At 38.3% G+C, this 27,041-nt stretch overlaps 1 protein-coding gene across 4 annotated transcripts in view; it reads left to right on the forward strand.

Moving 5' to 3' along the window:
* The window catches only part of LOC143035958 (caspase-1-like), a 36,634-nt gene extending 21,501 nt beyond the window's left edge, over positions 1 to 15,133 (forward strand). For 3 of the 4 annotated variants that reach the window (XM_076203212.1, XM_076203214.1, XM_076203213.1), the window contains exons 7-8: positions 3,183 to 3,332; positions 9,712 to 15,133. In XM_076203212.1, coding sequence (XP_076059327.1) covers positions 3,183 to 3,332; positions 9,712 to 9,797 — 236 coding nt within the window. In that variant the 3' untranslated portion in view covers positions 9,798 to 15,133. The remainder of the gene's footprint in view (positions 1 to 3,182; positions 3,333 to 9,711) is intronic. The other variant, XM_076203216.1, reaches the window with a different exon arrangement.
* The last annotated feature ends 11,908 nt before the right edge of the window (positions 15,134 to 27,041 follow it).

Genomic DNA, 27,041 nt, shown 5'->3' on the forward strand with positions numbered 1-27,041 from the left:
TTTTGGTTCCGTTATGTAGGTGTCCAATAGAGGTGGTTCTGATCCATCCAGTTATTGCTCTCTGTGCTCCATTCTGTTAGTTTGTAAATTGTTTGTGTTTGTCTTGCTCATTGATGGGATTCATGCTGTGGAGGCATAGTCTGGGGTGGTTCTCATGAATTACTAGTAGAAGGTTATTAGAACTTCTTCCTGTTGTCCAAAGTCAGTGCTAGTTATGGATTTATTGATTTTTTTTTTTTGTTTCTTTCACTTTTACACTCAGGTCTTCGATAATTGGGCTGAAAGTCATGTGAGTATCAAATGTGAGGACAGATTTTAGGTTTCTTTTCTAGTGGAAGGAATTGGCTATTTAATTTTGCAATTGGGTAAAAAAAAAAAAAATCTTCTTTTTGTGCTTGTTAGTTGAGTGATGTCACTGTTAATTTCTTGGGTGAAATTTCCTTTTTTTTTTCAGATTTTGTTCCAATTTAAGTATGTTTGGGTGTTCTTTGCTGCTATTTTGTATATACTGTGGTGGGTTATTATTGCCATGTCATCTGCCAATGAGAGAACATTGGTGTTTCTTCGCAAGCATGTTGCAAGGGCGGCAGTGAAACAAGTTGTGTGGTTCGTGGGTTTATTGATCGGTAGGTTATGTATACAGAGGGGGCACGTCATGTGCCCATGGAATCTAAAGAGCAACTGTCCGTGGACGAAGGCATTGGGCACCGTAGGCGCGCGTACATAGAGGGGGGCTTTGTATAAAGTATGAAAGGGGTCCTCGTAGTGGGAGGCATCTGCGAGTCGGGCACGCAGTAAACCACCCTTGCACTAGTTCACATTAGTCCTATGCCCAGTGCACTATACTACTGTACAGTGTTTAGTTCTGGATCTGCGGTTGGTTGAACAGTAATTTACCTAGTTGTATTATACGGGAAGGGAGCCATGCTCGTGGTGACCCATCTTTGTATCTCTCAGCATCAAGTTTTTTCTTATATTGGTTGTCCAATAAGGTGGAAAGGAAAACGCTGAAGGTATTTCCAAAGTGTAATTTCACAGGGAATGTACAATATAAGTTCTCACTGGCTCACTCTCAAACACGTGTACTGAATCAATGTCTGCTCGCTTGTGACTGACCATGCGTGACTTCATGCTGTGGATGGCGTGCCCAAAACAGTTGCTAATTATTAATTTTAATTTCCACAATCATTCCTTGCACACGGAAATTTTACATACATCCAATCTCAGTTATACAATAATTCAATTTTGATAATATTAATAATCTATCTCATTTATTCAACTTTTGCATTACAAAAATAAAATTATAATTAAGTAAGCAGAAATGGCAATTAGAATGTTCTAGAAGATTCACGCCTGTTACACGCATGTATGTGCACACATACAGAATGACACATCAATTTTCGTTGTACAGTACAGGTAAACGTCGACTTACGATGGCATTAGGTTTCGATAGAGCCATCGTAAGACGATTTCATCGTAAGTCGATCCCCAATTTGTGTATCACTGTTCCGTGGTCACTGTACCTAGCCTACCTGTATATTAACCACCAGAGATACTGAATATAGCCTATTAAACATGTACAGTAGTTTATTTAATTATTTTTATCCTTTTTACCATATTCAAACACTATAATATGTATTTTCAGTACGGAACTTAAATCTCGCGGGCAGCAGCCAATGCCAGCCATACGACGTGACGTAATAAGACTCGCATCATAAAATATAGTCACCGCTTATATCGATCGTTCTCTCTTTCACCCGCGAATTTTGAAAACCACAGAGAATGGGATTTAGGGCACATTTGAGAGAATGTAAAAACACAGGGGCGACTACAATAAATATAATCAAGACGCCGATATGGCAGCGTCGCGAATCCACTTGCTCCTCATGACGCCTACGTGTGCGGCACCGTATGGAAGGGGTTAAATTATCATATCGTCGTCGTCGTCATCGTAAAGTCGAACAATCGTAAGTCGCGGCCATCGTAAGTCGACGTTTACCTGTACATCTATGCATAATGTTAACAGAATTAGAATACAATACTTAAATGGTGAAAGTATTGTGCCTTGAGGGACTCACATTAACCGCTTCACTCCGGGCCAAAATCTCGTGGGCAGCATTAGCTGCCAGATGTGCCATGTTGCGTCATAATACTCGCATTATAAAAAATAAAGTTACCGCTGTATTGCTTGTTCTCTTTCACCCGTGAATTTTGATAACCATAGAAAATATGATGAAGCCAGTTTACAGAGTATGGGGGTCATGCAGGTACAACTACAATATATATACAGACGCTCCTCTACTTACATTCATTTGTTTTACGTTTTTTCGATTTTACGTTTGAACTGACTGTAAAAAAAAAATTTTTTTAGCGATTTTTTTTAGCGCGCTCTCCGTAGTTCAGACGATACTTACGCATGACGCTGCGTCCATTGTTTACATGGCACAGACGACAGACTGAACATGCCTTGCCTCCTCCTCCTCCTCCTCCCCTCCTCCTTTTCCTCCATCATCTCAATTTATGTTGCTTGAATTTGATTTAGAGATTAATGTTATTATTTTACAATGTTATGTTTATAATTAATGATTTAGGGGTGTTTTGTAATATACGGTAATAGAATTTATGGATGTATAGTACAGTATGATCAGTCATACATTAGTGGAACGTACAGTAACAACTTACGTTCATTTTCATGTTACGTTCGGCCGTTCAGAACGTAACTAAAACGTAAGCTGAGGAGCGTCTGTAATCAAGACGCCGACATCGGCATCCTCGCCAACCCCCTTGCTCCTCATGACGCCTACATAGGCATCATCGTATCGAAGGGGTTAATTTGCGTGAAGGAGGGTGGTCAGTATAGGATGAAGCAGTGGGAAAAAGTAGCTCTGGCTTATTGGGTCCTGCCATGCCTTATTAAATTGCTTTTGACCCAACCAATGTGGCTGAGGATAGGGCAACCTTTCATCCCTAAGTTGCTGTGATGGGAAGGGATGGTTGAATGGATTTTATTTATATTTGACATTGGTATTTGATTCTACCTAGCCACACCTGTTATGAGGGGGAATGGGCATATGCTTTGTTTTGTACTTTGACTCTGCTACCCTTATTATGAAGTACTATATACCATATATGTGTAAAACAAATCAATAAGATTTATTTTTATTATTGTTCTTTTACAATAGGGTACTATTCATGGAGGAACAAAACATATGGATCATGGTTTGTTCAGTCTGTTGTTGAAATATTTCGCCGTGAACATGGTCACAAGGATGTGGTCTCAATGCTTACATCTGTCAACAGGTATATGATAGCCAACTTTAAGTCCAGTGCATGTAAGTATTCATTTATTTACTGTGTGTGTGTGTATTTACCTAGTTGTATTTTACAGGAAGTGGAGCTATGCTTATGGTATCCCATCTCCATATCTCATTTTATCTAGACTGCGACACTGCATCTGACCCAGGGCAGTGGACAGGATGCAGGGATGACTCGTCATCCAGGAGGTGCCAAGATAGGAGGGAGGGAGGAGGGTGGAGGGGAGTGGAATATATGGTAAATGAAATGGGTGGGAGTGGTTACTATGCCTTTTTCTTTTTGGCTACCCCCCATGTACGGGGGGAAAAGCCTTTGGTATATGTATGTATGTTTTTAAATTCATGTATCATTTTTGCACACACCACATTTTCATCTAACTTGTTCCAAACATCTATTATCCTGTAGGGAAAGCTGTTCTTTTTCAGGTCTCTTCTATAATTGTCTTTTTTATTTTCTTTCTGTGTCCTTTTGTATTTCATCCATCCCATTTTATTAGATCTTTTCTATCAATAATTTCCATGCCTTTCATGATTCTATAAATACAGTAAGTCCTCGTTATACAGTACATATGCGTTCCTGAAAACCTTACTGCAAATTGAAATTACCGTATACTGAACCCATTATAACATGTAATAATAGGATATGTGTTCCAGCATGTCGAAAGTCACCCCTACAGACACAAAAATACATGAAAATAGTCACATAAGAAAATGTAAAGTACTGCGCAAAAGAAATAAACAGAAAATGTTTTTATTTACCTTTCACTCGCCATGTATTCTATCAGATGATGTCCCTCCCAAGGCTAAGGGACAGTAGGGATCTCAGCCCTTTCTCATCTTTTGCTAAGTGGGCAGAAAAAGATGAGGGTTAGGCAGGAGGCTGAAAACCCTCAAACACTTCGTCGTCTGCACTGTTGGAAGCAGATGTGGAAGGGCCAGCTGTAGCAGGGTCAGCATGTTTGACTGGTTTGAAAAAAGAAGATATGGAGGAAGGACCAGCTGTAGAACCGTTGGCAGCAGATGTGGAAGGGTCAATTGTAGCAGGGTCGGCAGGTGTGACAGGGACGGCAGGTGTGACTGGCTTGAAGAACGAGAAGATGGAGGACTGTTTGGCGTTTCTTCTTTTTTCATCATAGATTTCTTGATAAATTTTGACACTTTTCTCTATGTCATGAGCCACGTTGCCACTCCTGGTAGGATTTGGGTCACGTTCCTTCAGGTTTTCCAGGGCTTTTTTGACACTTCCGAGACATTCTCTAAGAGTTTGATGTCCAGGCCATGCGCAGGTTCTTCTTCCTCATTTCCCTCTTTTTCTGCCTCCTGTAATGCCTTGTCGAGCTCTGTAAGTTCATCATTTGTGAGAAGTTTACCATGGCTTTCCAAAAGATCTTGAACATCATCATCATCATCATCAACTCCATCGAAGCCAGCCTTATGGCACAGATTTACGATGTCATCTCTGATTGCACCGATGTTGTCTTCAGCGAAGCCTGGGAAGTTATGCACACATTCTGGCCATACTTTCCTCCACACCAAGTTCATGGTAGAGTTCTTCACTTCATCCCATAATGACTTGATGTTGTCTAAGGCATGCTTAATGTTATAAGACTTCCACCATTCTTTGATAGTGGGCTTGCCAGGCCCATCTGTGCCCTTTATCAGTTGCTGTATGGTTTGCCGCTGGTAATAAGCTTTGAATGTCTTGATGAGTGTTTTGGATCAGAGCTGTGGTGTTTGGGGGAAGGAACATCACCTCGATATTATCCGCCCAGTGGCTGGAAGTATTGTCAACTATCAGTAAGAATCGGTTGGCAATGTTGTTAGCTGATGCATACTCCATAAGAGTTGGAGACAGATATGATGTAAAATAGTCCTGGTGAATTGAAGTGGTCAGCCATGCCTTCGGATTTGATTTCCATACCACAAGTAAGTATTGCTTCAGTAACCCCTTGAGTGGTCTCAGGTTTTCTGAGTGGTATATGAGGAGTGGCTTTGGCTTCAAATCCCCCTCTGCATTGCCTCCAAGTAACAGGGTTAAGTGGTCCTTAGAGGCTTTAAACCCCTTCACACTTTTTTCTTCCTTGTCAATATAGGTCTTACCGGTCATCCTCTTCCAGTAAAGTCCTGTTTCATCATAATTTATAACTTGTTTCTTGCCGTACCCTTTCTCATCAATGCACTTTTCTAATTCTGGGTTGAATTTGTTTGCAGCCTCTTTGTCTGGCTTGAATTTGTCTGCAGCCTCACCTGTGACCTTGATATTATGGAGAGCTGAACGTCGCCTGAATTTATCAAACCGTCCTTTGCTTGCTTAAAATTCAAAGTATTCCACTCCCATTTCTACCTTCAGTCTTTCAATAATGGACAATGCTTTCTGACAGATTAAATTCAAAGACAGAGCCACATTTTGATGATTCTGGTCATCAATTCACAATTTAAGCAAACTTTCCATCTTATCCATTATTGGCTCACAGTGTTTTGTTAGCAATTTGCTCTGCATATGCATTGTATTCTCCCCAGCTATTTTTTATAGCCTCATGATTCTTCAACACCGTCCAGACTGTCAATTGGGCTAGGCCCAAGTTTTAACTTATGGCAGATATACCTTCTCACTCTTTCCTCTTCAAAATATCTAATTTTACCTCCAATGTCAGACTACTACTCCTTTTGCTTCGCCTTTTCAACTCTAGCAGCGTCTGCAGAACGTTTTGTATTTACCTAGTTGTATTTTGTGGGAAGGAGAGCTATGCTCATGGTGTCCCGCCTTTGTATCTCGCAGTGTCTAGTTTGCTTTCAAACTCATGAATGGTTTTTGCGCACACTATTTCCTTGTCCAGTTTGTTCCAAGTGTCTACCACTATGTGGAAAAGTGTTTTTCTTCAGATCTCTTCTGTAGCTATGTTTTTTATTTTCCATGTCCTCTTGTGCTTCTCCTGTCCCAATTTAACAAGTCCTCTCTATCAAGTATTTCTATGCCTTTCATGATTCTGTAGATGGTCAGTAGGTCACCTCTCTCTCTTCTTTGCTCCAGAGTCGGTAAATCTAGGTTATAGAAAAGAAGAAATTAGCATTCACAGATTGGTTGCAAAATAAGACAAGAAAATCATATGAGGGGTACAAAGAAAAGAGAAGTACAGCATTAAAAGAGGCAAAAGGGAGTGCAGATGTGAAATTGTGGATTTTTTTTTTTTTTTTTTTTTTTTTTTTTTTTTTTAAGTAAAATAGATATTTTAGAAAGAAATTAAAAGAGGTAAAAGGTGCAGATGAAGAGATGATGGAAGAGACAGCAGTAAGAGGAAAATGGGCAGAGTAATTTAGGGAGTTGCTAAATGTGAAGGAGAATAGGGAAAGGTAGTTGCAGTGGGAAGCACTAAGAAAATAACAGTGATATACTTATACATATACCAAGGCTTTTTTCCCCTTACAAGGGAGGTAGCCAAAAAGGAAAAGGCATAAAATCACTCCCACCCATTCCATCCCTGAATACACTCCACACCCCTCCACCCTCCCTCTTATCTTAGCACCTCCTGGATGACGGGTCATCCCTACACCTTGTTTGCAGGGATAACAGTGATGGAGGAGAAATAAGAAAAGATGAGGTGAAAGCAGTTATTAGAATGATAAGAGCAGATAAGGCACCCAAGTTAGGTGTCATGTGGTGTGTCTAGAAAGGGAAGTAAAGTGATGGTGGACTGTCTGGTGAGGTTGTTTAATGTTTGTTTAAAAGAGGGTAGAGTGCCAAAGGGCTGGAGGAGTGCTTGTGTAGTTCCACTGTACAAAGGAAAAGGGTAGTAGTTTCAGAGGGATCAGTTTGTTGAGTGTAGCTGGGAAGACTTATGAGAGGGTTTTGATTGAGAGGATTAGGAGAGGAACAGAGGGAGTAATTGGTGAGGAACAATGTAGGTTTAGGACAGTAAGAGTTGCATGGATCAGATTTTTGTTGTAAGGCAGATATGTGAGAAAGCTTTAGAAAAAGGTCAGGATGTTTTTTAGGCCTTTATGGATTTAGAACAGGCTTATGATAGGGTAGACAGGAAGGCACTATGGGAGGTATTGCAGATGTATGGGATAGGAGGAAAGCTGTTAAAAGCCATCAAGAGTTTTTATGAGAGTAATAGGGCCTTTATTAGAATTAAAAATGAAGAGAGTGAGTGGTTTGAGGTAAAGGTGAGACTTCACCAGAGATGTGTTATGTCACCATGGCTGTTCAATTTATACATGGATGGGGTGGTGCAAGAGGTGTAAGGGTAATGTGCTGGGGATTGGAAATAATTAAAAAAAAAAAAAGGAGAAAAATGAGAGATAAGCCAGTTGTTGTTTGCTGATGACTTTGGAAGGTGTGCGAAAGAAAGAAGTCGATGATAAATGTGGGTAAAAGTAAGGTAATGAGTTGTACAAAGGGAGAATGTAGCAGCAAATTGGAAATGAGCATTAAGGGACAGAGAGGTGTGCGAAAGAAAGAAGTCAATGATAAATGTGGGTAAAAGTAAGGTAATGAGTTGTACAAAGGGAGAATGTAGCAGCAAATTGGAAATGAGCATTAAGGGACAGAGATTGGAGAAAGTGGATTGTTTTAGATACTTTGGTGCGAATGTGGCAGGAAAGGGAGGAGTGGGGATGGAGGTAGAATGTAGATTGAGAGAAGCAAGTAAATGCCTTGGGGGATAAAAAAAAAAGTGTAATAAGAAAAGACCTTTGGGAATGGATGCTAAGAGGAGATTGTATGAAGGGGTGATTGTACTGACAGCACTGTATGGGGTATAAATATGGAACATAAGAGAGGAAAAGTTTAAATGTGTTTGAGATGAAATTTCCAAGAAGTATGATAGGGGTTACTAGGCTAGATAGAGTGAGAAATGAGGAGGAGACTGGGGGTGGAAAGAGAGTTGGGAGATGGGATTGATAAAGGAGTATTGGGATGGTTTGGATACATGGAAAGAATGAGTTCAGAAAGATTAGTAAAAGAGGTGTGGAGGGCAGATGTGGAAGATGTGAGCATGAGGGGGTGACAATGATGAGATGGACAAACGGGGTAAAAGGGGCTTTGGGAAAGAGGAGAATGTGTTGAGGATGGAAGGGAGAGGACAGAAGATAGGGGTGAGTGGAGAATGGTTGTGTATGGATGATGCTGTGATGCATGGAAGAGGGTGGGTGGGGTATGTGTAAATGATATTTTGATGCAGCCCAAAGGGATTTTTCCCCATCTCCTTTTCTGCATGAGGGGATGGAGAGGGGGGATCACCTATTAAATGAACTGACCTTGCTGTGGATGTGCTGTCTGGCTGCATTGCTTCTGACCCATGGCAATGGGCAAGATGAAAGGATGACCCATCATCCAGGAGGAGCCAAGAAAAAGGGGGGTGAGGGAGGGGTGGTAAATGGGAGTGGAATATGTGTGGATGAAATGGGTGGGAGCAGATTTATTACCTCCCTTGTAAGGGGGGAAAACCCACAGTATATTTACGTATGTATCATTGATAGAGTAAGAGGTGAAGAACAAAATTTGGGTTTAGACCTGCTGGATAAGATAGACCAGAGAATGCTGGCTTGATTTGGGCAAATGGAAAGAGTGAGGAAAGACTAACAAAAAAGTGGAAAGCAAAAGTGGATGATTGGAAATTGGTATGTTGTAACACATTTGTAAATGTTCACTATAAAGCCACTATCGGAGAAATAATATCGGAAGTACAGGAAAACTATATTTCGACTACTATCTGTAGTCCTCTTCAGCAGAATAAAGAGGACTACAGATAGTAGTCGAAATATACAGTTTTCCTGTACTTCCAATATTATTTCTCCGATAGTGGGTTTATAGTGAACAAAAGTGGATGAATTAAACATGAGAGAAAGACAAAGAATCAGGAAGATGGATGGGGTGAATGGGGCATTGGATGCAATAAAAATGTGTCAAGCAAAGAAGAGAATGTAAAAGATAGAAATGATTGCTGAGTAGTTCTAAAGGAACGAAGAAATTATACAGCTGAAGGGGATGTTCTGTGTTGCTTCATACATTTTTTGAAGTGGATGAGAAAGGGGAGTTAATCCAGCTCCAACTGTCATTTGCTAGTGTAGAAGTGCTGTGTTACACTGCCTTGTCTTAGACATGAGCAGTATGTCACGAGACATGGATGACCCTTCATCCATAAGGTGCTAAGATGTTGGGAGGGTGGGGGGGGAGTGACAGATGGGATTTGGATGGTTGTGGGATGGATGTATGGTAAGTATATACACTGTTATTGACTTGATGAGAATGGAATGGATGGTAGTATGTATATGCCTTTTGACTTGGCTACTTCCCTTGTTGTATAGGTAGACTTGGCCATCCCCCCCCTTATAGAAGTGAAAGGGCCTTTGGGGTGTAATTATGAATTATTGACTTGTTCAATTTGTTTTTCAGCACAAGAGGACATGAATGGCAAGGTGCAGACTGCATATTATTTTTCAACATTGATGCGAGATGTTCACCTGAATAAAAAAAATTGATGTTCCTAAGGCCAATCCATAGCAGACCAGAAACCAAATACAGTAAATTAAAAGAAAATTTAGAAGACTTACAGAAAGATGCCCCATTTCTTAATGTACAATATGATTGTTTGACTCCATCCTCATAGATTTTGATGCTTCATATGTTTTTATTGTTTGTGGACCTCTCAAGACATATTACATATCATGGAAGATAAGCTTTGTTTAAACTTGTATGCTTATCTTGCTCTTCTTAAAGGCTCATTTCCACTGCCAAGCAAAAGTGCCTTATCAAGACTAACTCTATACTGTCACATTTGTGATGGAGTGTGCAACAGTAGGTCCTGCCATAGTATGCTGCTTTCTAACCTCAGAATGTCCAACTTAATGGTCTTTTATACTAAGGGGTCAGCCAGAATTAAAGTGTAAGACCCCCTTTTAAATAATTTGCTTATATACATACTCATAGTGTTTATTTGGTTTGCATGGAGGCCAGTATATTGGATATGCAAGTAATTAGAGTACTTGTCAAATGCTTTGGATACTTGTCTGAATGTAGGATTCAGATTTTTTAAATTTTTGTGCCTCAAGTCAGGGTATGTGCAAAGGAATATTGAAGACTAATTGGACAAGAGTTTTTATATGCTTCTATATATTCATACGCTTCTTTTAAATGTATCAGATTTGCACAAAATTCCTTGTGTTTGTTATGAGCATTTTTATTGTGAATGCAAGTTGCATTATATAATTTGTAAACTTAAGTATTAGTTAATCTTGTAAGGTTGAATTTGGGTATTAATTACAGTACCATAACTGGAGGTTGTCTTGAAAATATCAGCATACCAATAAGAATATTAGTATAAGATCTGGTACTCTCTTTTCCTCTACCCCCACACTTGCCTCATGATTTGTACCTTCATCTTTTCCACTTCCCTTTTTCTCATCTTTCATACATAAACCAAAATACCTTTTCCATCTTATAAAGGAGGGTGCCTTAGTCAAAGTTTACACATTTTCATTGCCCCTCACATCTTTGCACCTTGCGGATGATGGGTCATCCCGGCCCCATGTAACAATGCTCGGGAGTGCAGTACAGCGAGACCTCTCATTAACAGACGTTAATTAGCTGTTTTTTTTTTTTTTTTTTTTTTTTTTTGAGTGCTTTTTGGGTAACATAGTGATTGCACACACTAAACAACAGCACCAGAAATACCAAAAATACAGCGAAAACTCTGCAAACACAGCCAATTAACATCCGTTAATAAGAGGTCTCACTGTATATTTCAATTTTTGTGATTAGTCAACCCCTCCCTTTCCCCTTGCCCATCCTTCCTATTTTCCTTCTACATAGGATTCACCCCCCCCCTTTGCCTTCTCTCTCTCCCTGTGTATGTGTGTGTGTCTGTCTGTCTCTCCCCCTAACCCCATCCACCTTGTTTCTTGAGAGAGACCTCATTACTTATTCTCCCTTCCATTCTCCAGTTGTTCCTTTCATCTTCTTTCAATCCCTTTCATCTTCTTTCTTTTGTCTAAAATTGATGCCAAGGATAGGTGCAGCACAGTGAGGATGGATGCAGGCCACAATGCAGATTGTTAGATACACTTATTAGCTTACATTGTATCAATTTAACTTATTGGTTACTTGCTGATATAAGACCAACACTATTTTAGGTTGTACCGGTAAGTGTTCACATACTATATATGGACATGACAAAATAGTTCCAGTGTTGTTTCATTAGCTATGTAAGATTTCCCCATGGGGAAATGTTTCCACCCAGGTTCTTGAAAGGATCAGTCCCATTACCCCATGAAGATCTAGGAGGAAGGGTAATTTTTTAGCTACCTTTCCTGCTGACTACAATTGGTATTATGAAACTTGTCTTTGCAAGATTCTAGATTAATAGGGTGCTGTGATAATACCCTGGGATATTCAAGTAAAGTTGTTTTAGTCCTGCAATTTAAGTTCACTTGTAGGATGGATCTCGTCCTTGTTATCAACATGTACTCATTTCCCCTGTCTTTTTGCAATATCTTTGTCAAGGTGGAAAAGCTATGCAGTTTTTGATAGATAAGTGGTCATGAGCTACCTGTAAATGAACAGGGAGCCTTTTGCTGGCCTTAGAGTCACAGGTAAGGATCTTGAAAGGTGTCCAAGAAGATCTTTATCATATTTTTTGCTCAGTCAAACCAGTGTTCATGAATTCAGGTGTCCATAAGTACTGCAACATTTTTATTGATCTCTTTAAAGCTTGTATTCTGTGCCATCTAGGGTTTGATACATTAGCTGCTCATTATCAGGCTGGCCCTTTTTATATGATTAGAAACATTGACATAGCTACATACTAGACAGAGCCAATCTTTGTGCCATTTGAGTGAAATTAATTTTATAGATGTTATAGTCGTGTTTCTTGTTTTTATAGATTTTACCAAGGTTAGGTCTGGCAATTTCTGCACCTATTTTCCCAAGTGCTTGATTATTTTAAATTTATGTATTGTGGGACCCACAATGTACTTACAAGTGGTGGTCCTACAAGATGGATGTCAAAAAGAATCTTGTCATCCACTTTCAAGACTTTGTAACACCCTCAACTCCATGCTGACAGTCTTTCCACCACTGTTTCACATAAGGAGAGTTGACTACTGGTAACTGCTCACTTCCTACCACTATAAGCCATTGACATGGAATGGTTCCACACTAGTACAACACAGACAACAATCCATTTCTTCCTAGAGAGGTTTGTGGAAGAGCCTGAGAACTATTGCCAGCTCTTTTCAGGCTCTGGATTTCCAGTCATTGAAACTTTAGGCAACAACAATTATTATTATTATTATATTGCTTTAGTTTTGTTTTAAGTACCAGTCAACATTAGTATATCATCATTTTAGCTTTACGATTGTATACTGTGTCATTTAAACACCTACAAATGTGAAATATGTAAAAGAAAAGCACTCCTTGTAATGCACAAAGTACACCCTGTACTTTCAAATATAACGGATGTCTTTCACTCCCAGTGATATTAATTTGATGTGTAGATTAATGTGACTCATAAAGATGTTAAGCTAAAAATAGTCATTTACAGTAAAAAAGATGTGAATATCACAGTAGTTAGTGCAGAAAGCCAGCCTCCAAGATACTGACTCAGATTAGCAAGTTGAACTTGTAGAATAATTTCCTAGAAACACTAAACTTAGTATTGTGATTCTTTTTATGTAGATTTAGGATATTTTAGTGGTAACTCCTTATAAAGGGGGAAAAGCTATTGGTACATGCACACGAATATGTGTGTGTGTGTGATAATATGTGAACTTTTTGGATAGGATATTGGTAATATAGTTTCGGTAGATTATTGAAATCCCATCAGAAGTATCTAGAATTTGAACAAATGTTTTTCCATGTCTACTTAGCTCATTTGGATAGAAACCACAAGAAAGGTAGGGGTGTTCTGTTGTATGTTAAAAGCAATGTCCATGCCTGTGTTTTAGAGAAAGTGAAACAGGATGCATATTAGTTTGTGGGTAGAATTAACTCAAACAAATGGACAAAAAATGAATGTAGGTGTAATGTATAGGCCAAAAACATTATCATTAGCAGATGACAAACTGTTGTTTAAAGAACTATCTAGTTTCTGCAACCAGGACTTATTGATAATGGGTGATTTCAGTTTTACTGACATTGATTGGATGACCCTAGAACATGGCCATATAGGTAGTCACTTAATAGATTTTCTTGATGATAATTACTTAGTTCAGCATGTAAAAGAGCCCACAAGACAAGGAATGTGTGATATCTTAAACAATTATTTTAGCTCAGTATTCGTAAACGAAACACCTCAAAGTGAACTCCAAACTGAAATCTATGAAAAGTCTAGCGTAAATTTACTACATTAAATATAACAAAAGAAAAAATTAAAAGGTGTATAGAGAAACTCGAAGTTAATGAAACACCAGGGCCTGACGGTTGGCATCCAAGAATCTTGAAGGAAATGAAAAATGAGATTGTTGTTCCATTAGAAATTATTTTCAAGAAATTCATCATATCCGGAGATGTTCCAAGAGAATGGAAGCTAGGTAACATTACTCCTATATTCAAGAAAGGTGACAAAGGAAAAATGATGGAAACTATCATCAGAGATTATATCGAACATCATTTAGAAAGTAACTGTTTGATAAATGATAGCCAGCATGGATTCAGATGGAAATGTTCTTGTGTGACTAATTTACTCAAATTTTACAACACAGTCATCTTGAATTATGACAAAAGAATTAATATAGATTTAATATATCTAGACTTTGCAAAAGCTTTTGATACCGTCCCCCCACATAAGACTACTTACTAAATTAGCTTCACACAGAGTAAGTGGTAGCCTATTAAGTTGGACTAGTAATTGGTTAAACGATAGAAAACAGAGTTGTTCTAAAAGGCAAAACTTCTAGATGGAAAAATGTTACAAGTGAAGTTCCTTAGGGTTCTGTTCTTGGGCCACTTCTATTCATAGTATATATATAAATGATATAGGCTGGACTCCAAATTTGCTGATGATACAAAACTGCAGAATGGCAAATGATCATTTAAACCAGTTAGATATTCAAGAAGATTCAGATAAATTACAACAATGGTCTGAAAAGTGACTAATGAAATCTAACACAGAGTAAGGTAATGCACGTAGGTAAAAATAACAGTAAGTACGATTACAAGTTATATGGAAATTTGTTAACAAAAGTGGATAGTGAAAAGGATCTTGGTGTAATTATCAGTAATGATCTTAAATCATCTAAGCAGTGTATTTCAGCCTCTGAGAAAGCAAATAAGATTCTAGGACTGATTGTGCAATTTTTTACTTCAGAAGTCCATCTCTAACAAGTTATATAAATTGTTTGTTCGTCCACAGTTGGAATATGCTGTTTCCATGTGGTCACCAAATCTCATTAAAGACATTGACAGATTGGAAAAAGTACAATGGTGAGCCACAAAACTGATTCCAAATATCAAAAACAAATAATACAAAAATCTACTAAAACATATGAATCTTTTCCCTAAAAAAGCAGTGACTTGATACAGGTCTTTAAGATTCTAAAGAGAATTGACAACATCAGAAGTGAAAATTTTTTCACACTGAATGAGAATCCAACAAGAAATAATGGTCTCAAACTGTCAAGAAATAGATTTAATTTGAAAGTGGGTAGAAACAATTTTGCCAACTGTGTAGTTAATGAATGGAATAAACTTCCTGCAGAGGCAGTGCAATGTAGTTCAGTTCAAAGCTTTAAGATTCATTTAGATAAACACCCAAGATACTACAATGATTGCCATTTATTTTATATTTGTTTATTTGTCATTATTTGTCTGTTCATTATTATTTACTACTTACCTGTTTGTCTACTATTTAACTATACCTATGCATTTATTTCATTTACTATTATTTATATTATTATAATTTTTATTTTTTTATCATTATATATATATTTTTTTTGCATCTGACCTGGTTATGGACCAAAAGGTCTCCTGCTGTCAGCATGCTCCACCTTTGTAATCCTTTGGTAGTTATCTTTCATTGTGTTGATTTTTATTTTTGGATGCAGTTATTAAGGTAGATTTTCAGCTTCACTAGTTAAAGTTCATAATTGACAATTTCCTTTTAGAGGAAACTTGATATTAAAGTAAATAAATTTTTTTTTTAGATATGACGTATACACAGTAGGACATTGCTTAGATTCATCTAGATCAGGGGTTCTTAACCTTTTTTCTCCAATTCCCCACTTTTTAGTGAGCCAACTCTCCATTTCCCACCACAGCATCGGTCTTTGCCAAATTCTATTTTAACCCATGCAGTGTTTAGTATGTAAATATACGCTTTGCTTTTTTGTGCCATTTTACGGCCCTTAATTTTTGTTTGCATATATTAGATTTTTTACTAACAGTTATCACATGGAAATAAAATACATATGAAAAGACCGTGGTTCTTCTGTCCGACCGGTCATTCCCCACTTGGCAACTCCGCCATTCCCCACCAGTGGGGAATTCCCCACAGGTTAAGAACTACTGATCTAGATGATAGTGAATTCTTTCAATTGATTAGTGTTTAAGGATTAATATTAATAAAGCTTCCATGTTTCAATATTTATGTAGAAGATTTAATATCCTTATGGGGTGTAAGCCCTTAATTGTGGGTGACATCATATGATGCCAAAATGTATCACCGGCACTGCCACAAGTGACAAATGATACAGCAGCATAGAAAATTTTAGAATAGAGAATTTATTAACAAGTGTATGTGGATTGACAATACAATAGCCTATTGGTGGTACTGTGAAGTGGTTCAATGATTTGCTATAATGATAGCTAAAATCAGCAAGAAAATACACCTAAGTCATTACAAGCCATCAATTGGCAAGATGAACACGAAGCAGCTTGCATATACAGTATTGTAGAATGGAGTACTGAGACAGTATGCACCAAAAACACCCCAATTGGGACTGTTAGGACAGACAATCTAGGGAACAACTGCATATAGAAATAAAAAGCCTCACCACAAAACAAACATACATATACCAACAGCTTTCTCACCCTTACTAGAGAGGTAGCCAAAATCAAAGATATAAATCCACACCCACCCATTTCATCCCCCACATACTCCTATTGACCACTCCTCCCTCCCACTTAGCTCCTTCTGGATGACCGGTCATCCCTGCATCTCACCCACTGCCCTGGGTCAGAAGGAATGCAGAAAAACAGCACATTTACAGCAAGGCAGCTTCATTTAGTTGGTGACCCCACATTCTCCATCCCCTCATGCAGAAAAAGAGAAGACTGGGACAAATCCCTTCAGGCTGTATCAAAATATTCATACGTACTTCTTCACCCCCACCATTCCCCACCCACTATTTTCCATGCATCACAGTATCATCCATACACAACCATTCTCCACTCACCTCTGTCTTCCCATCCATTCATTCCTTGGTCACCCTCTCATGTTTGCTTCCTCCACCTCTGCCTCACATACTTCTTTTACTAATCTTTCTTCACTCGTTCTTTCCATGTGTCCAAACCATTCCAATACTCTTTTATCAACCCTATCTCCCAACCCCTAACTTCACCTCGTTTCTCACTCTATCCAGCCTAGTAACCCCTACCATACTTCTCAGGTATTTTATCTCAAGCACATTTAAACTCTTCTTCCCTTATGTTTCATGTTTCTTTCCCATACAGTGCTGTCTGCACAATCACTCCTCCATACGATCTCTTATCCATTCCCAAATGTCTATTTCTCATTAGATTTTTTAATCCCCCAAGGCATTTACTTGCTTCTCTCAATCTACATTCTACCTCCACTCCTCCCTTTTCCACCACATTCACACCCAAATATCCAAAGCTATCCACTTCCTCCAGTCTCTCCCTTCATACATCCAATTTGCTGCCATCCTCTCCCTTTGTACATATCACCTTGCTTTTACCCACATTTATCTTCAGCTTCCTTCTTTCACACACGCCACATGAAAATGACAGGAACAGTATGCCAGAACCCATGATACCACACTACCATCACACTACATCTCTTGAGCACCACCAACAGAATGCAGAAAAAAACAGCATAATTCTGCTCAAACATTTATGACAACCTGACACCTGTACCACACAAGAGATTTACACAAAAATACATACTCATTTCATAAAACAAGCTCACCAAGACAGACCAACAAACTCAATACTGCAACAGCTACCCAGATATAAGCCCCATGTGAAAAAAAAATACCACTGGTATGCTGGTGTTCACATCATCCAACATTGAAATGGTATGAGCATAGAACAGGCCTGGCCAAAGATTTTATTTGCCTCGGTTTCACATAAATGACACAACAATCATGCTACAATGCCCCTACATCGTAGACAACAAAATATATTTTCCAGTAGTGATTTGTGGATCTAGTCAGAGGCTGTCACCAGTAACTTAAAGGCTGTAGGTCTTCTGCAAGATACCTTGAGATACGATAGCCCTAACATTCGAAAAATTTGAGATACGATGTATTTTTTTTTAAATTGACGCCCTAACATACGAGATTTTTTATATACGATGTGGTGATGCGCGATAATTTGAAACGCCAGCGGTAGGTGGCAGACTGTTCTCTCAGCTCCCGACGATTCCTGACACTTCATTTCGTGTGTTGTCTTCTCGTTTACATCTTTGCTGTTTGTTCGCCGTATTTATGCCTGTTGTGTGTATTATTTTGATTTTTGTGCATAACCATGGGTCCCAAAGGTAAGGACAAGGATAGTGAAAAAAAAAATTATCCCGTTGGAGGTAAAATATGAAATAATTGCAAAACATAAGCGTGGTGTGCGGGTGAGTGACTTAGCCAAAGAATATAGACGCAATGCGTCAGCAATATCCACGATCATTAAGCAGAAACAACATAATGAGATGGAGCGCCTACTTTTAATATGGATTAAGAAGGATTGGCTGGTGACTGTTACGGAAACTATAATCTCGGAAAAGGCTATTGCCCTCCTGGCTCACACCTCCATTCGCCACTATCACCTGTCTCCGTGGTATGATATGATAAATAACAGTCATTGTTATTTATTATTTCATCACTGTTATAAGTCATGTATTTATCTATAAATTGTGCTTGTTTTGTGTAATTTAATATTGTTTTGGGAAAATTTCGTATCGCTGGAACGGATTAATTCTATTTCATTGATTCAAATGAGAAGAATTTTGTGAGATACTTTTTTTTTTTTTTTTTTTACGATGGCGGTCACGGAACGAACTAATTCAGTATCTCAAGGTATCACTGTAGATCGATTGAATGATTACGATGGTGATTCAATAATCTTTTGCCACCATAGACACATTGTCATTTTATCAAAAGTTCAGGGATATTACATGCAATAGACAACATTATCAGACTGTAGTGGGTGTGGGTAATATTGAATCCAGGATAAAAGATTGGGTGGGGGGGGGGGGGGGGCTAACCTGAATTTTGTAAATGTAGATCACGCTTTTGGCGGGGGGGGGATGACCTCAATTTTTTAAATATAGATGACGCTTATAAAGATGTACTCTGTAGAATACGATGGTTTTAAATATAAATTGAAATATATGTTCTCACTTTCAGTTTTTTTTTTCAGAAAATTGGGCAAAAGTAATACTTAATTTTACATATTTAAAGATTTACCCTCAATGATGTGTTGAATATACTTCTGCCACTGTAATACTGTTTTCTGTCATGTACCGGTGTACACATGGGAGGTTTCTCTTCGACTTCCGCAATGAGTCTGTCTATGGGAAGAGCTGGCTCAGAGATGCCAAAATTCGGGCAAAAAAATGGGGAAAATTATAACCTTATGCAGCTTTACTGAACGCAACAATAAAGAGGTACGACCAAACTCATGTGGTACTATTGATAAAATGCGACCTTTGGCACCTCTCGAATTCATCTATGAACCCAAAACATTTTAGGAGGGGTAGCATCAATACTGAAACTTTAGCCGGAAGTGGGTGAAACTAAGTATTATGACTTGCTATTGGTTATAAAAATCCGACCATTTGATAGATTAATTAAGAGGTATTGCCATCTCTAGAGGGCATCTGGCATCACTGTAGGAGGAGCTTAGCAAAAACTCGCCAAAAGCTATCCGACTTATGGGGCGCTATTGATAAGTAAAATAAATATTTTGGAAAAATTCTCACGCTGGTGTCTATATATAAACACTAACGCCATCTATTGAGTGTACCCAGTGTATTGTGGGAGGAGCTTAGCAAAAGCCGCCAAAATCTTGGCCAATAGTGAGAAGAGCTACCCGACTTATGGGACACTATTGATAAGCAAAATCTAAATTTTGGAAAGATCATCCCACGTTGGTGTCTAGATATAAACAACAACGCCATCTATTGAGTGCACCCAGAGCATTGTGGGAGGAGCTTAACAAAAAAGCCCGCCAAAACCTCGGCCAATAGTGAGAGGAGCTACCCGACTTATGGGACACTATAGACAAGCAAAATCCAATAATTGGAAAGACCAACCCCGCGTTGGTGTCTAGATATAAGCAACAGCGCCATCTATTGAGTGCACCCAGAGCATTGTGGGAGGAGCTTAGCAAAAGCCCGCCAAAACCTCGGCCAATAGTGAGAGGAGCTACCCGACTTATGGGACACTATTGATAAGCAAAATCCAATAATTGGAAAGATCAACCCCGCGTTGGTGTCTAGATATAAACAACAGCGCCATCTATTGAGTGCACCCAGAGCATTGTGGGAGGTGCTTAGCAAAAGCCCGCCAAAACCTCGGCCAATAGTGAGAGGAGCTACCCGACTTATGGGACACTATTGATAAGCAAAATCCAATAATTGGAAAGATCAACCCCGCGTTGGTGTCTAGATATAAGCAACAGCGCCATCTATTGAGTGCACCCAGAGCATTATGGGAGGAGCTTAACAAAAGCCCGCCAAAACCTCGGCCAATAGTGAGAGGAGCTACCCGACTTATGGGACACTATTGATAAGTAAAATCCAAATTATAGAAAGATCCCACGTTGTTGTCTAGATTAAACAATAATTGGAAAGACCACAACCGTTGGTGTCTAGATATAAGCAACAGCGTTACAGCGCCATCTATTGAGTGCACCCAGTGTATTGTGGGAGGAGCTTAGCAAAAGCCCGCCAAAACCTCGGCCGATAGTGAGAGGAGCTACCCGACTTATGGGACACTATTGATAAGCAAAATCCAAATTTTGGAAAGATCATCCCACGTTGGTAAGATCATCCCACGTTGGTGTCTAGATATAAGCAACAGCGCCATCTATTGAGTGCACCCAGTGTATTGTGGGAGGAGCTTAACAAAAGCCCGCCAAAACCTCGGCCAATAGTGAGAGGAGCTACCCGACTTATGGGACACTATTGATAACCAAATTCAAATTATGGAAAAATCATCCCCGCGTTGGTGTCTAGATATAAGCAACAGCGCCATCTATTGAGTGCACCCAGTGTATTGTGGGAGGAGCTTAACAAAAGCCCGCCAAAACCTCGGCCAATAGTGAGAGGAGCTACCCGACTTATGGGACACTATTGATAAGTAAAATCCAAATTTTGAAAAGGTCATCCCACGTTGGTATTAGATATAAACAACAGCGCCATCTATTGAGTGCACCCAGTGTATTGTGGGAGGAGCTTAACAAAAGCCCGCCAAAACCTCGGCCAATAGTGAGAGGAGCTACCCGACTTATGGGACACTATTGATAAGTAAAATCCAAATTTTGAAAAGGTCATCACGTCTAGATATAAGCAACAACGCCATCTATTGAGTGCACCCAGTGTATTGTGGGAGGAGCTTAACGAAAACCCGCCAAAACCTCGGCCAATAGTGAATGGAGCTACCCGACTTATGGGACACTATTGATAAGCAAAATCCAACATTTGGAAAGATGATCTCCACGTTGTTGTCATATAAACCACGTTGTTGTCATATAAACCAGTACCCAGTGTATTGTGGGAGGAGCTTAACAAAAGCCCGCCAAAACATCGGCCAATAGCGAGAGGAGGTACCCGACTTATTCTAATCATTCGTGCGCATGTATTGTGGGAGGAGCTTAATAAAAGCCCGCCAAAGCCTCGACCAATAGTGAGAAGAGCTTCCCGACTTATGGGTTCTACTGATAAGCAAATCCAATAACGCATCAAAATCAGCTAAAATAACTTGTGTCCCACTGGGCAGCATTTTAGGTCCGCTGTTGTTTCTTTTGTATGTGAATGACATGAAAGCTGCCTGTATGTAAACTGCTGTTGTATGCCGATGATTCAGCCTTACTATACATGTACTCGATGCATCGAAAACTGGCCGTTAAGGGGGAGCACGGGGATTTCCCCGTGGTACCACATATAATCATTTTATAATTTTTATTTTATTTTAAATTTTATTTTATAATTCTATAATGGTGCCACATATAATATTATAATTTTTTGTCACACACCACCACCGAGGTAAAAATCAAAGCAAAATTTTCTATACAAAGGTTTCGTTTCCTCGAGTCGTGAGCGAAAGATAGCGACGTTGCCACTCCATCCCTTCTCTGGCCACGCCCCCACACTGCATTCAGAAAGCATTGCATCCACACGTACGTTCTCGCCATGGATAAATGCATCTATATATATATATTATATATATATATATATATATATATATATATATATATATAGAGAGAGAGAGAGAGAGAGAGAGAGAGAGAGAGAGAGAGAGAGAGAGAGAGCGGGCGGGTGATCCGTGCGGGCCGTGTTATCTGTGGAGATGTGGCATCACCGGGAAATTCCCTAACCCCGCCTTAGCGGCCAGTTCTCGTTGCGTCTACTATAGTTTCTGGTAAAGATGTAAATAGGATTGAGACGTTACATAGTGAAGAGTTATTGAATGTCAGCAAGTGGTTGATAGATAACAAATTATCTCTACATCTAGGTAAAACAGAATCCATTCTCTTTGGCTCTAAACAAAAACTCAATAATGCTCCCAACTTAAATATCCAATGTAATGATACTAGTATTCAACTTAAATCTGTTGTTAAATATATCGAAACAGAAATTGATCAAAATTTATCGGGAGAAGTTATGGCACAAAAAAAAAAAATAATAATAATAATAATAATAATAATTAAAAAAGTCAGCTCCAGATTTATTTATTTATTTATTTATTTATTTATTTATTATTATTATTTTTTTTTTTTTTGCAAGAATACAAAAATACCTAGACGTAGAGACAATGAAGTTACTGTCTTCAGCCCTGGTACAGTGTCATATTGATTATGCTTGTTCTTCTTGGTATAGTGGTCTAACTAAAAAAATCTAAAATTAATCTTCAAATATGTCAAAACAAACTAATCAGGACTGTTTTGAAACTCCATCCTCGTACTCATCTAGATTATACTAATTTTAAACTGTTAAATTGGTTACCTGTTGAAAAACGTGTTCAGTTAAAGTTTAATCATGTTCACCAAATTGTAAACGACTCTTGTCCCAGTTATTTGTCAGATACTTTTGCACTTGTTGCTCGTACCTAGAGAACTCGATCTAGTCGGTCATCCGTTATCATACCAAGGTTTAATAGTTTGTTAGGGAAAAGTTCGTTCAAATACACTGGTGCTATTGCTTGGAACTCTTTACCGATCAACATACAATCAATTGTTTCTAAAAGTAGTTTTAAAGAATCAGTTAAATGTTATCTTTTAGACACTTTTTTCTGAGGAAAATAGTTTATATGTTTAATTTACACCTTTTATGCTAGTCATTTTTCTAAGTCATTTTTTTCTAGTCAGTACAGTCATATTTTTCATGTTAGTCAATTTTGACTTTTTTTTCTAGTCAACCTAGCTTGTATTATGACAATCTTTTCCTAGTTATGATATGTCATTTTTGTGAGGACCACAGTGGAAATAAGTCTTTTGACTTTCTGTGCCATCCTCGGATATACAATTGTATTTACTATGTATAATATGAGTCTTACATGTATTGTATTTTATTGTATATATGATTGAATCCGAATAAAATCAAATCAAATTATATTGAGGTGGAAGGAGCAAATGCTGCCAAACCTCAGCCAGTTGAGGAGCTACACGACTGGCTCTGTGAATAATCAAAATCAAAATTTAGGAAAAATCCTCACGTTTTGTGTTATAAACGATGTCTATTGAGACTCAGTGTATTGTGGGAGAAGTTTAACAAAAGTCGTCAAAACCTTGGCCAATAATGAGAGGACCTACCCGACTTAAGGAGTATTGGTATGAAAAAACAAAATTTTGGAAAAATCGTGTTGGTGTTTAATGTACGGTCCCCATATCACAGTTAATTCATATTTTGTTCAAAAGAAAACTGGAAAGTAATTATCTGTTGGTAATGATTTAATGGGACCTTTCGCAGTCAGGCTCGTAGATTCCTATTAGCGCTAGAATTTCCAATTGTCTCGGATTTCAAGAGGCAAAGGGGTGACTTAGCTAATTTGGAAACCGAAATTTAAAAAAAGATACGCCAGAAATTGCTGCATAAATGTATTTAAATAAAAAACATGACTCATAATGTTATAACTTTTACTTACTGGTGTGCGATAAGGCTTTGTTAATTTAATTATAAGGTAAAACTAAAAATAGGTAATTATTTTTACTGAAGTAACTATGAGCAGTAAAAATAAGATGATGTTGATTTCGGTTTGTGCATTTTATCTGAGTGTTGAAAAATAATGGATATCACTGTCACGTCCTGTATATGAAGATAATCAGTGAGATAAAAAATAACAACAGTGGTGGCGGACGTACGAAGTTAACGACATTTTTGTAAAGAATAGCCTCTTATATCTGCTGGGAGCTATTTTCAAACAAATATGACTAATTTTACGTGTGCCGTGGCAAACTGCACGTCAGATTAAAAAAAATATAACTTAAGACAAAGTTTATCGTACCGAAAAAATTAAGTCTTCGATACAAAATTATATTTTCGATACATTACATGGATTTGCCTATTGCTTGGTGCATTCAAATGAAAGTATATATCAGTATACGTCCATTGAAGTCGGTAGAAAATGACAAATTGCTTGGCTTGATACAATTATAGGCTGTTTTACGAATATCATCTGTGATTATAAATAGAGGCTCAAACAATGCTATATGCCATTTGCAATCATGAAATTAATTTACTTAAATTTCAGACACAATAATGTACAACGATACACCTCTTGCCCAAAAAAGTATTTATTTTCCGGCAAGAATTACAAAATCTGGTGGTGTCTGGTATCAATTTGCTCACTGCGAAAGGTCCCATTGAATTGCTATTGAATACGTAACATGTAAGATAAATCAGGACCACAAGGCATAATAAACACATCTTCAAACTGCATTTTTCATTTTTTTCCCCATATCTTGGCAGCTATGAAGATAAGACAGGGAGGGGTTGGCAATGGTACACAAGAGAGTATTGAGATAGTTTGGGTAGACGGAAAGAATGAACAAGGAACTTAGTGTAGGAAGCAGAAGTTGGAGTGAGCGTGGAAGACTGAAAACAATGTGGATGAATGGGGTGTATTTACCTAGTTGTATTTACCTAGTTGTAATATACGGGAGGGGAGCTATGCTCGTGGTGACCCGTCTTTGTATCTCTCCGCATCAAGTTTTATCTTAAAATCTTGTATAGTGTTTGCACATACTGTTTTGTTGTCTAATTTGTTCCATGTATTTATCGCTCTGTGTGGGAAACTGTTCCTTTTCAAGTTTTTTCTATAACTATTCTTTTTCAATTTTTTTCCGTGTCCTCTCGTTTTACTGTTTTCCCACACTAACAGGTCGTTCCTGTCTAAAACTTCCATTCCTTTCATTATTCTGTAGATAGTCAGCAAATCTCCTCTTTCTCTTCTTTGTTCCAGAGTTGGTAGGTTCAATTTGGATAGTCTTTGCTCATATGTTAGTTCGGCGAGTGTCGGTGCTAGTTTGGTTGTCGCTCTTTGTAATCTTTCTAGTTTCTTAATATTCTTTTTGGTACTGGGTGTCCAAAGTGATGCTGCGTACTCAAGTTTTGGTCTTATTAGGGTAGTTAGTATTTTCTTTATCATTTCTTCGTCCATATAAGCAAATAACACTTTGATTGCTCTCAATAAGCTGTAGGTCTCTCCGAATATTCTATTTATATGCTTATCTGGTTTCATGTCCTTTCCAATCATCACTCCAAGATCTTTTTCATAGTTTGTTTTATCTATTTTTTCTTCCCCAATTCTGTAATCTTTTGATATTCTGTTTTTATTCTTTCCAAATTCCATTATACTGCATTTCTTAATATTGAATTTTACTTCCCACTTTTGAGTCCAATTCCATATTGTGTCCAAATCTTGTTGCAATGAGTTGCAGTCCTCTTTCGTTTTTACCTTCTTAAGTAATTTTGCATCATCTGCAAAAAATTTTATATAGCACTCCATGCCTTCATTCATGTCATTAATGTATATGGCGAACATGATCGGGGCCAGTACTGATCCTTGCGGGACACCGCTTTTTACTTCTTCCCAGTTGGAGAATTTTTCTCTAATTACAACTCTCATTTTCCTCCCTATCAAGTAGTCTTTCATGCTTTCCAATAATTTTCCTCTGATGCCACCTTTTGACTCTATCTTATTTATCAGTTTCCTATGAGGTACCTTATCAAATGCCTTTTGCAGGTCCAGAAAAGCACAGTCTGCCCATCCATCTCTTTCTTGTATTATGTCTACTAATCTTGAGTAAAAGCAGATCAGATTTGTTGTACAGGATCTCTCTTGTCTAAATCCAAATTGATTTGGGTTCAGTATAGATTTTTCTACCAGGTATTTACCCCATCTGTTTTTGACCACTCTTTCATAAATTTTTGCTATTGTGCTTGTTAGTGAGACTGGTCTGTAGTTAGATGGATCTTCCTTATCACCTCCCTTATAAATTGGTACAATGTTTGCTTTTTTCCAGTCCAATGGTACTTTTCCTTCTAAAGTGAGGATTTAATTATATTACATATTTTGTCAGTTAATTCCTCCATACATTCTTTCAGTATCCAGTTTGCTATTCCATCTGGGCCATGTGATTTTCTGACATCCAGGGTTTTAATTTGATCACTGATTTCTTTTTGTGTCAAGCAAGGAAGAGAGAGTGCAAAAGGTGGGAGTGAATGGAGGGAGACTAAGTGGGTGAAGGGATGTTCTCCACAGCTTCATGAGTTATTTTCAACGAATGAGGAGAGCTGGGCACCATAGGATGAAGCGGTGGAGAGAAACCAATCGGTCTTCACAAAAGAGTGCAACTTTTTTGAGAAAAGCAAGGGGAGCAAAAAAAAACAGGTTTAGCAGATATAGAGGGGAGTGCTCAATCTTCTGGGATCACTGGATGTGACAAAAGCATCAGGACCTGACTGGATACTTAAAGAATGTAGGGAACAACTACCAAACAAGATCCAGTCTTATTACATGTTCATTGACAGGCATTGTGCCACTTGATTGGGAAAGGGCATATGTGGGAACAAAGGAACACCACTAAATTGTAGGCCAGTATCACTAACTAGCACAATAGTGATGAACCAAACATGAAAAGATGAACATTCTGACAGTCAGTTTGACTTCATATTTAGAAGGTCATGTGCATCAAACATTTTAAGCTAAAATTACTCAAGAGTGATTGATGTGCTGTAAGAGAGAGAGGGCTGGGTGGACTGTGTGTACCTGGACCTAGAGAAGGCATTTGATAAAGTACCTCAGAGTTGATTTATGTGGAAATTGGAGCATGTT

This window comes from Oratosquilla oratoria, chromosome 19 (genome assembly GCF_046742065.1).
Source record: "Oratosquilla oratoria isolate Oo_2021 chromosome 19, ASM4674206v1, whole genome shotgun sequence".
NCBI classification, from domain to species: Eukaryota; Metazoa; Arthropoda; class Malacostraca; order Stomatopoda; family Squillidae; genus Oratosquilla; species Oratosquilla oratoria.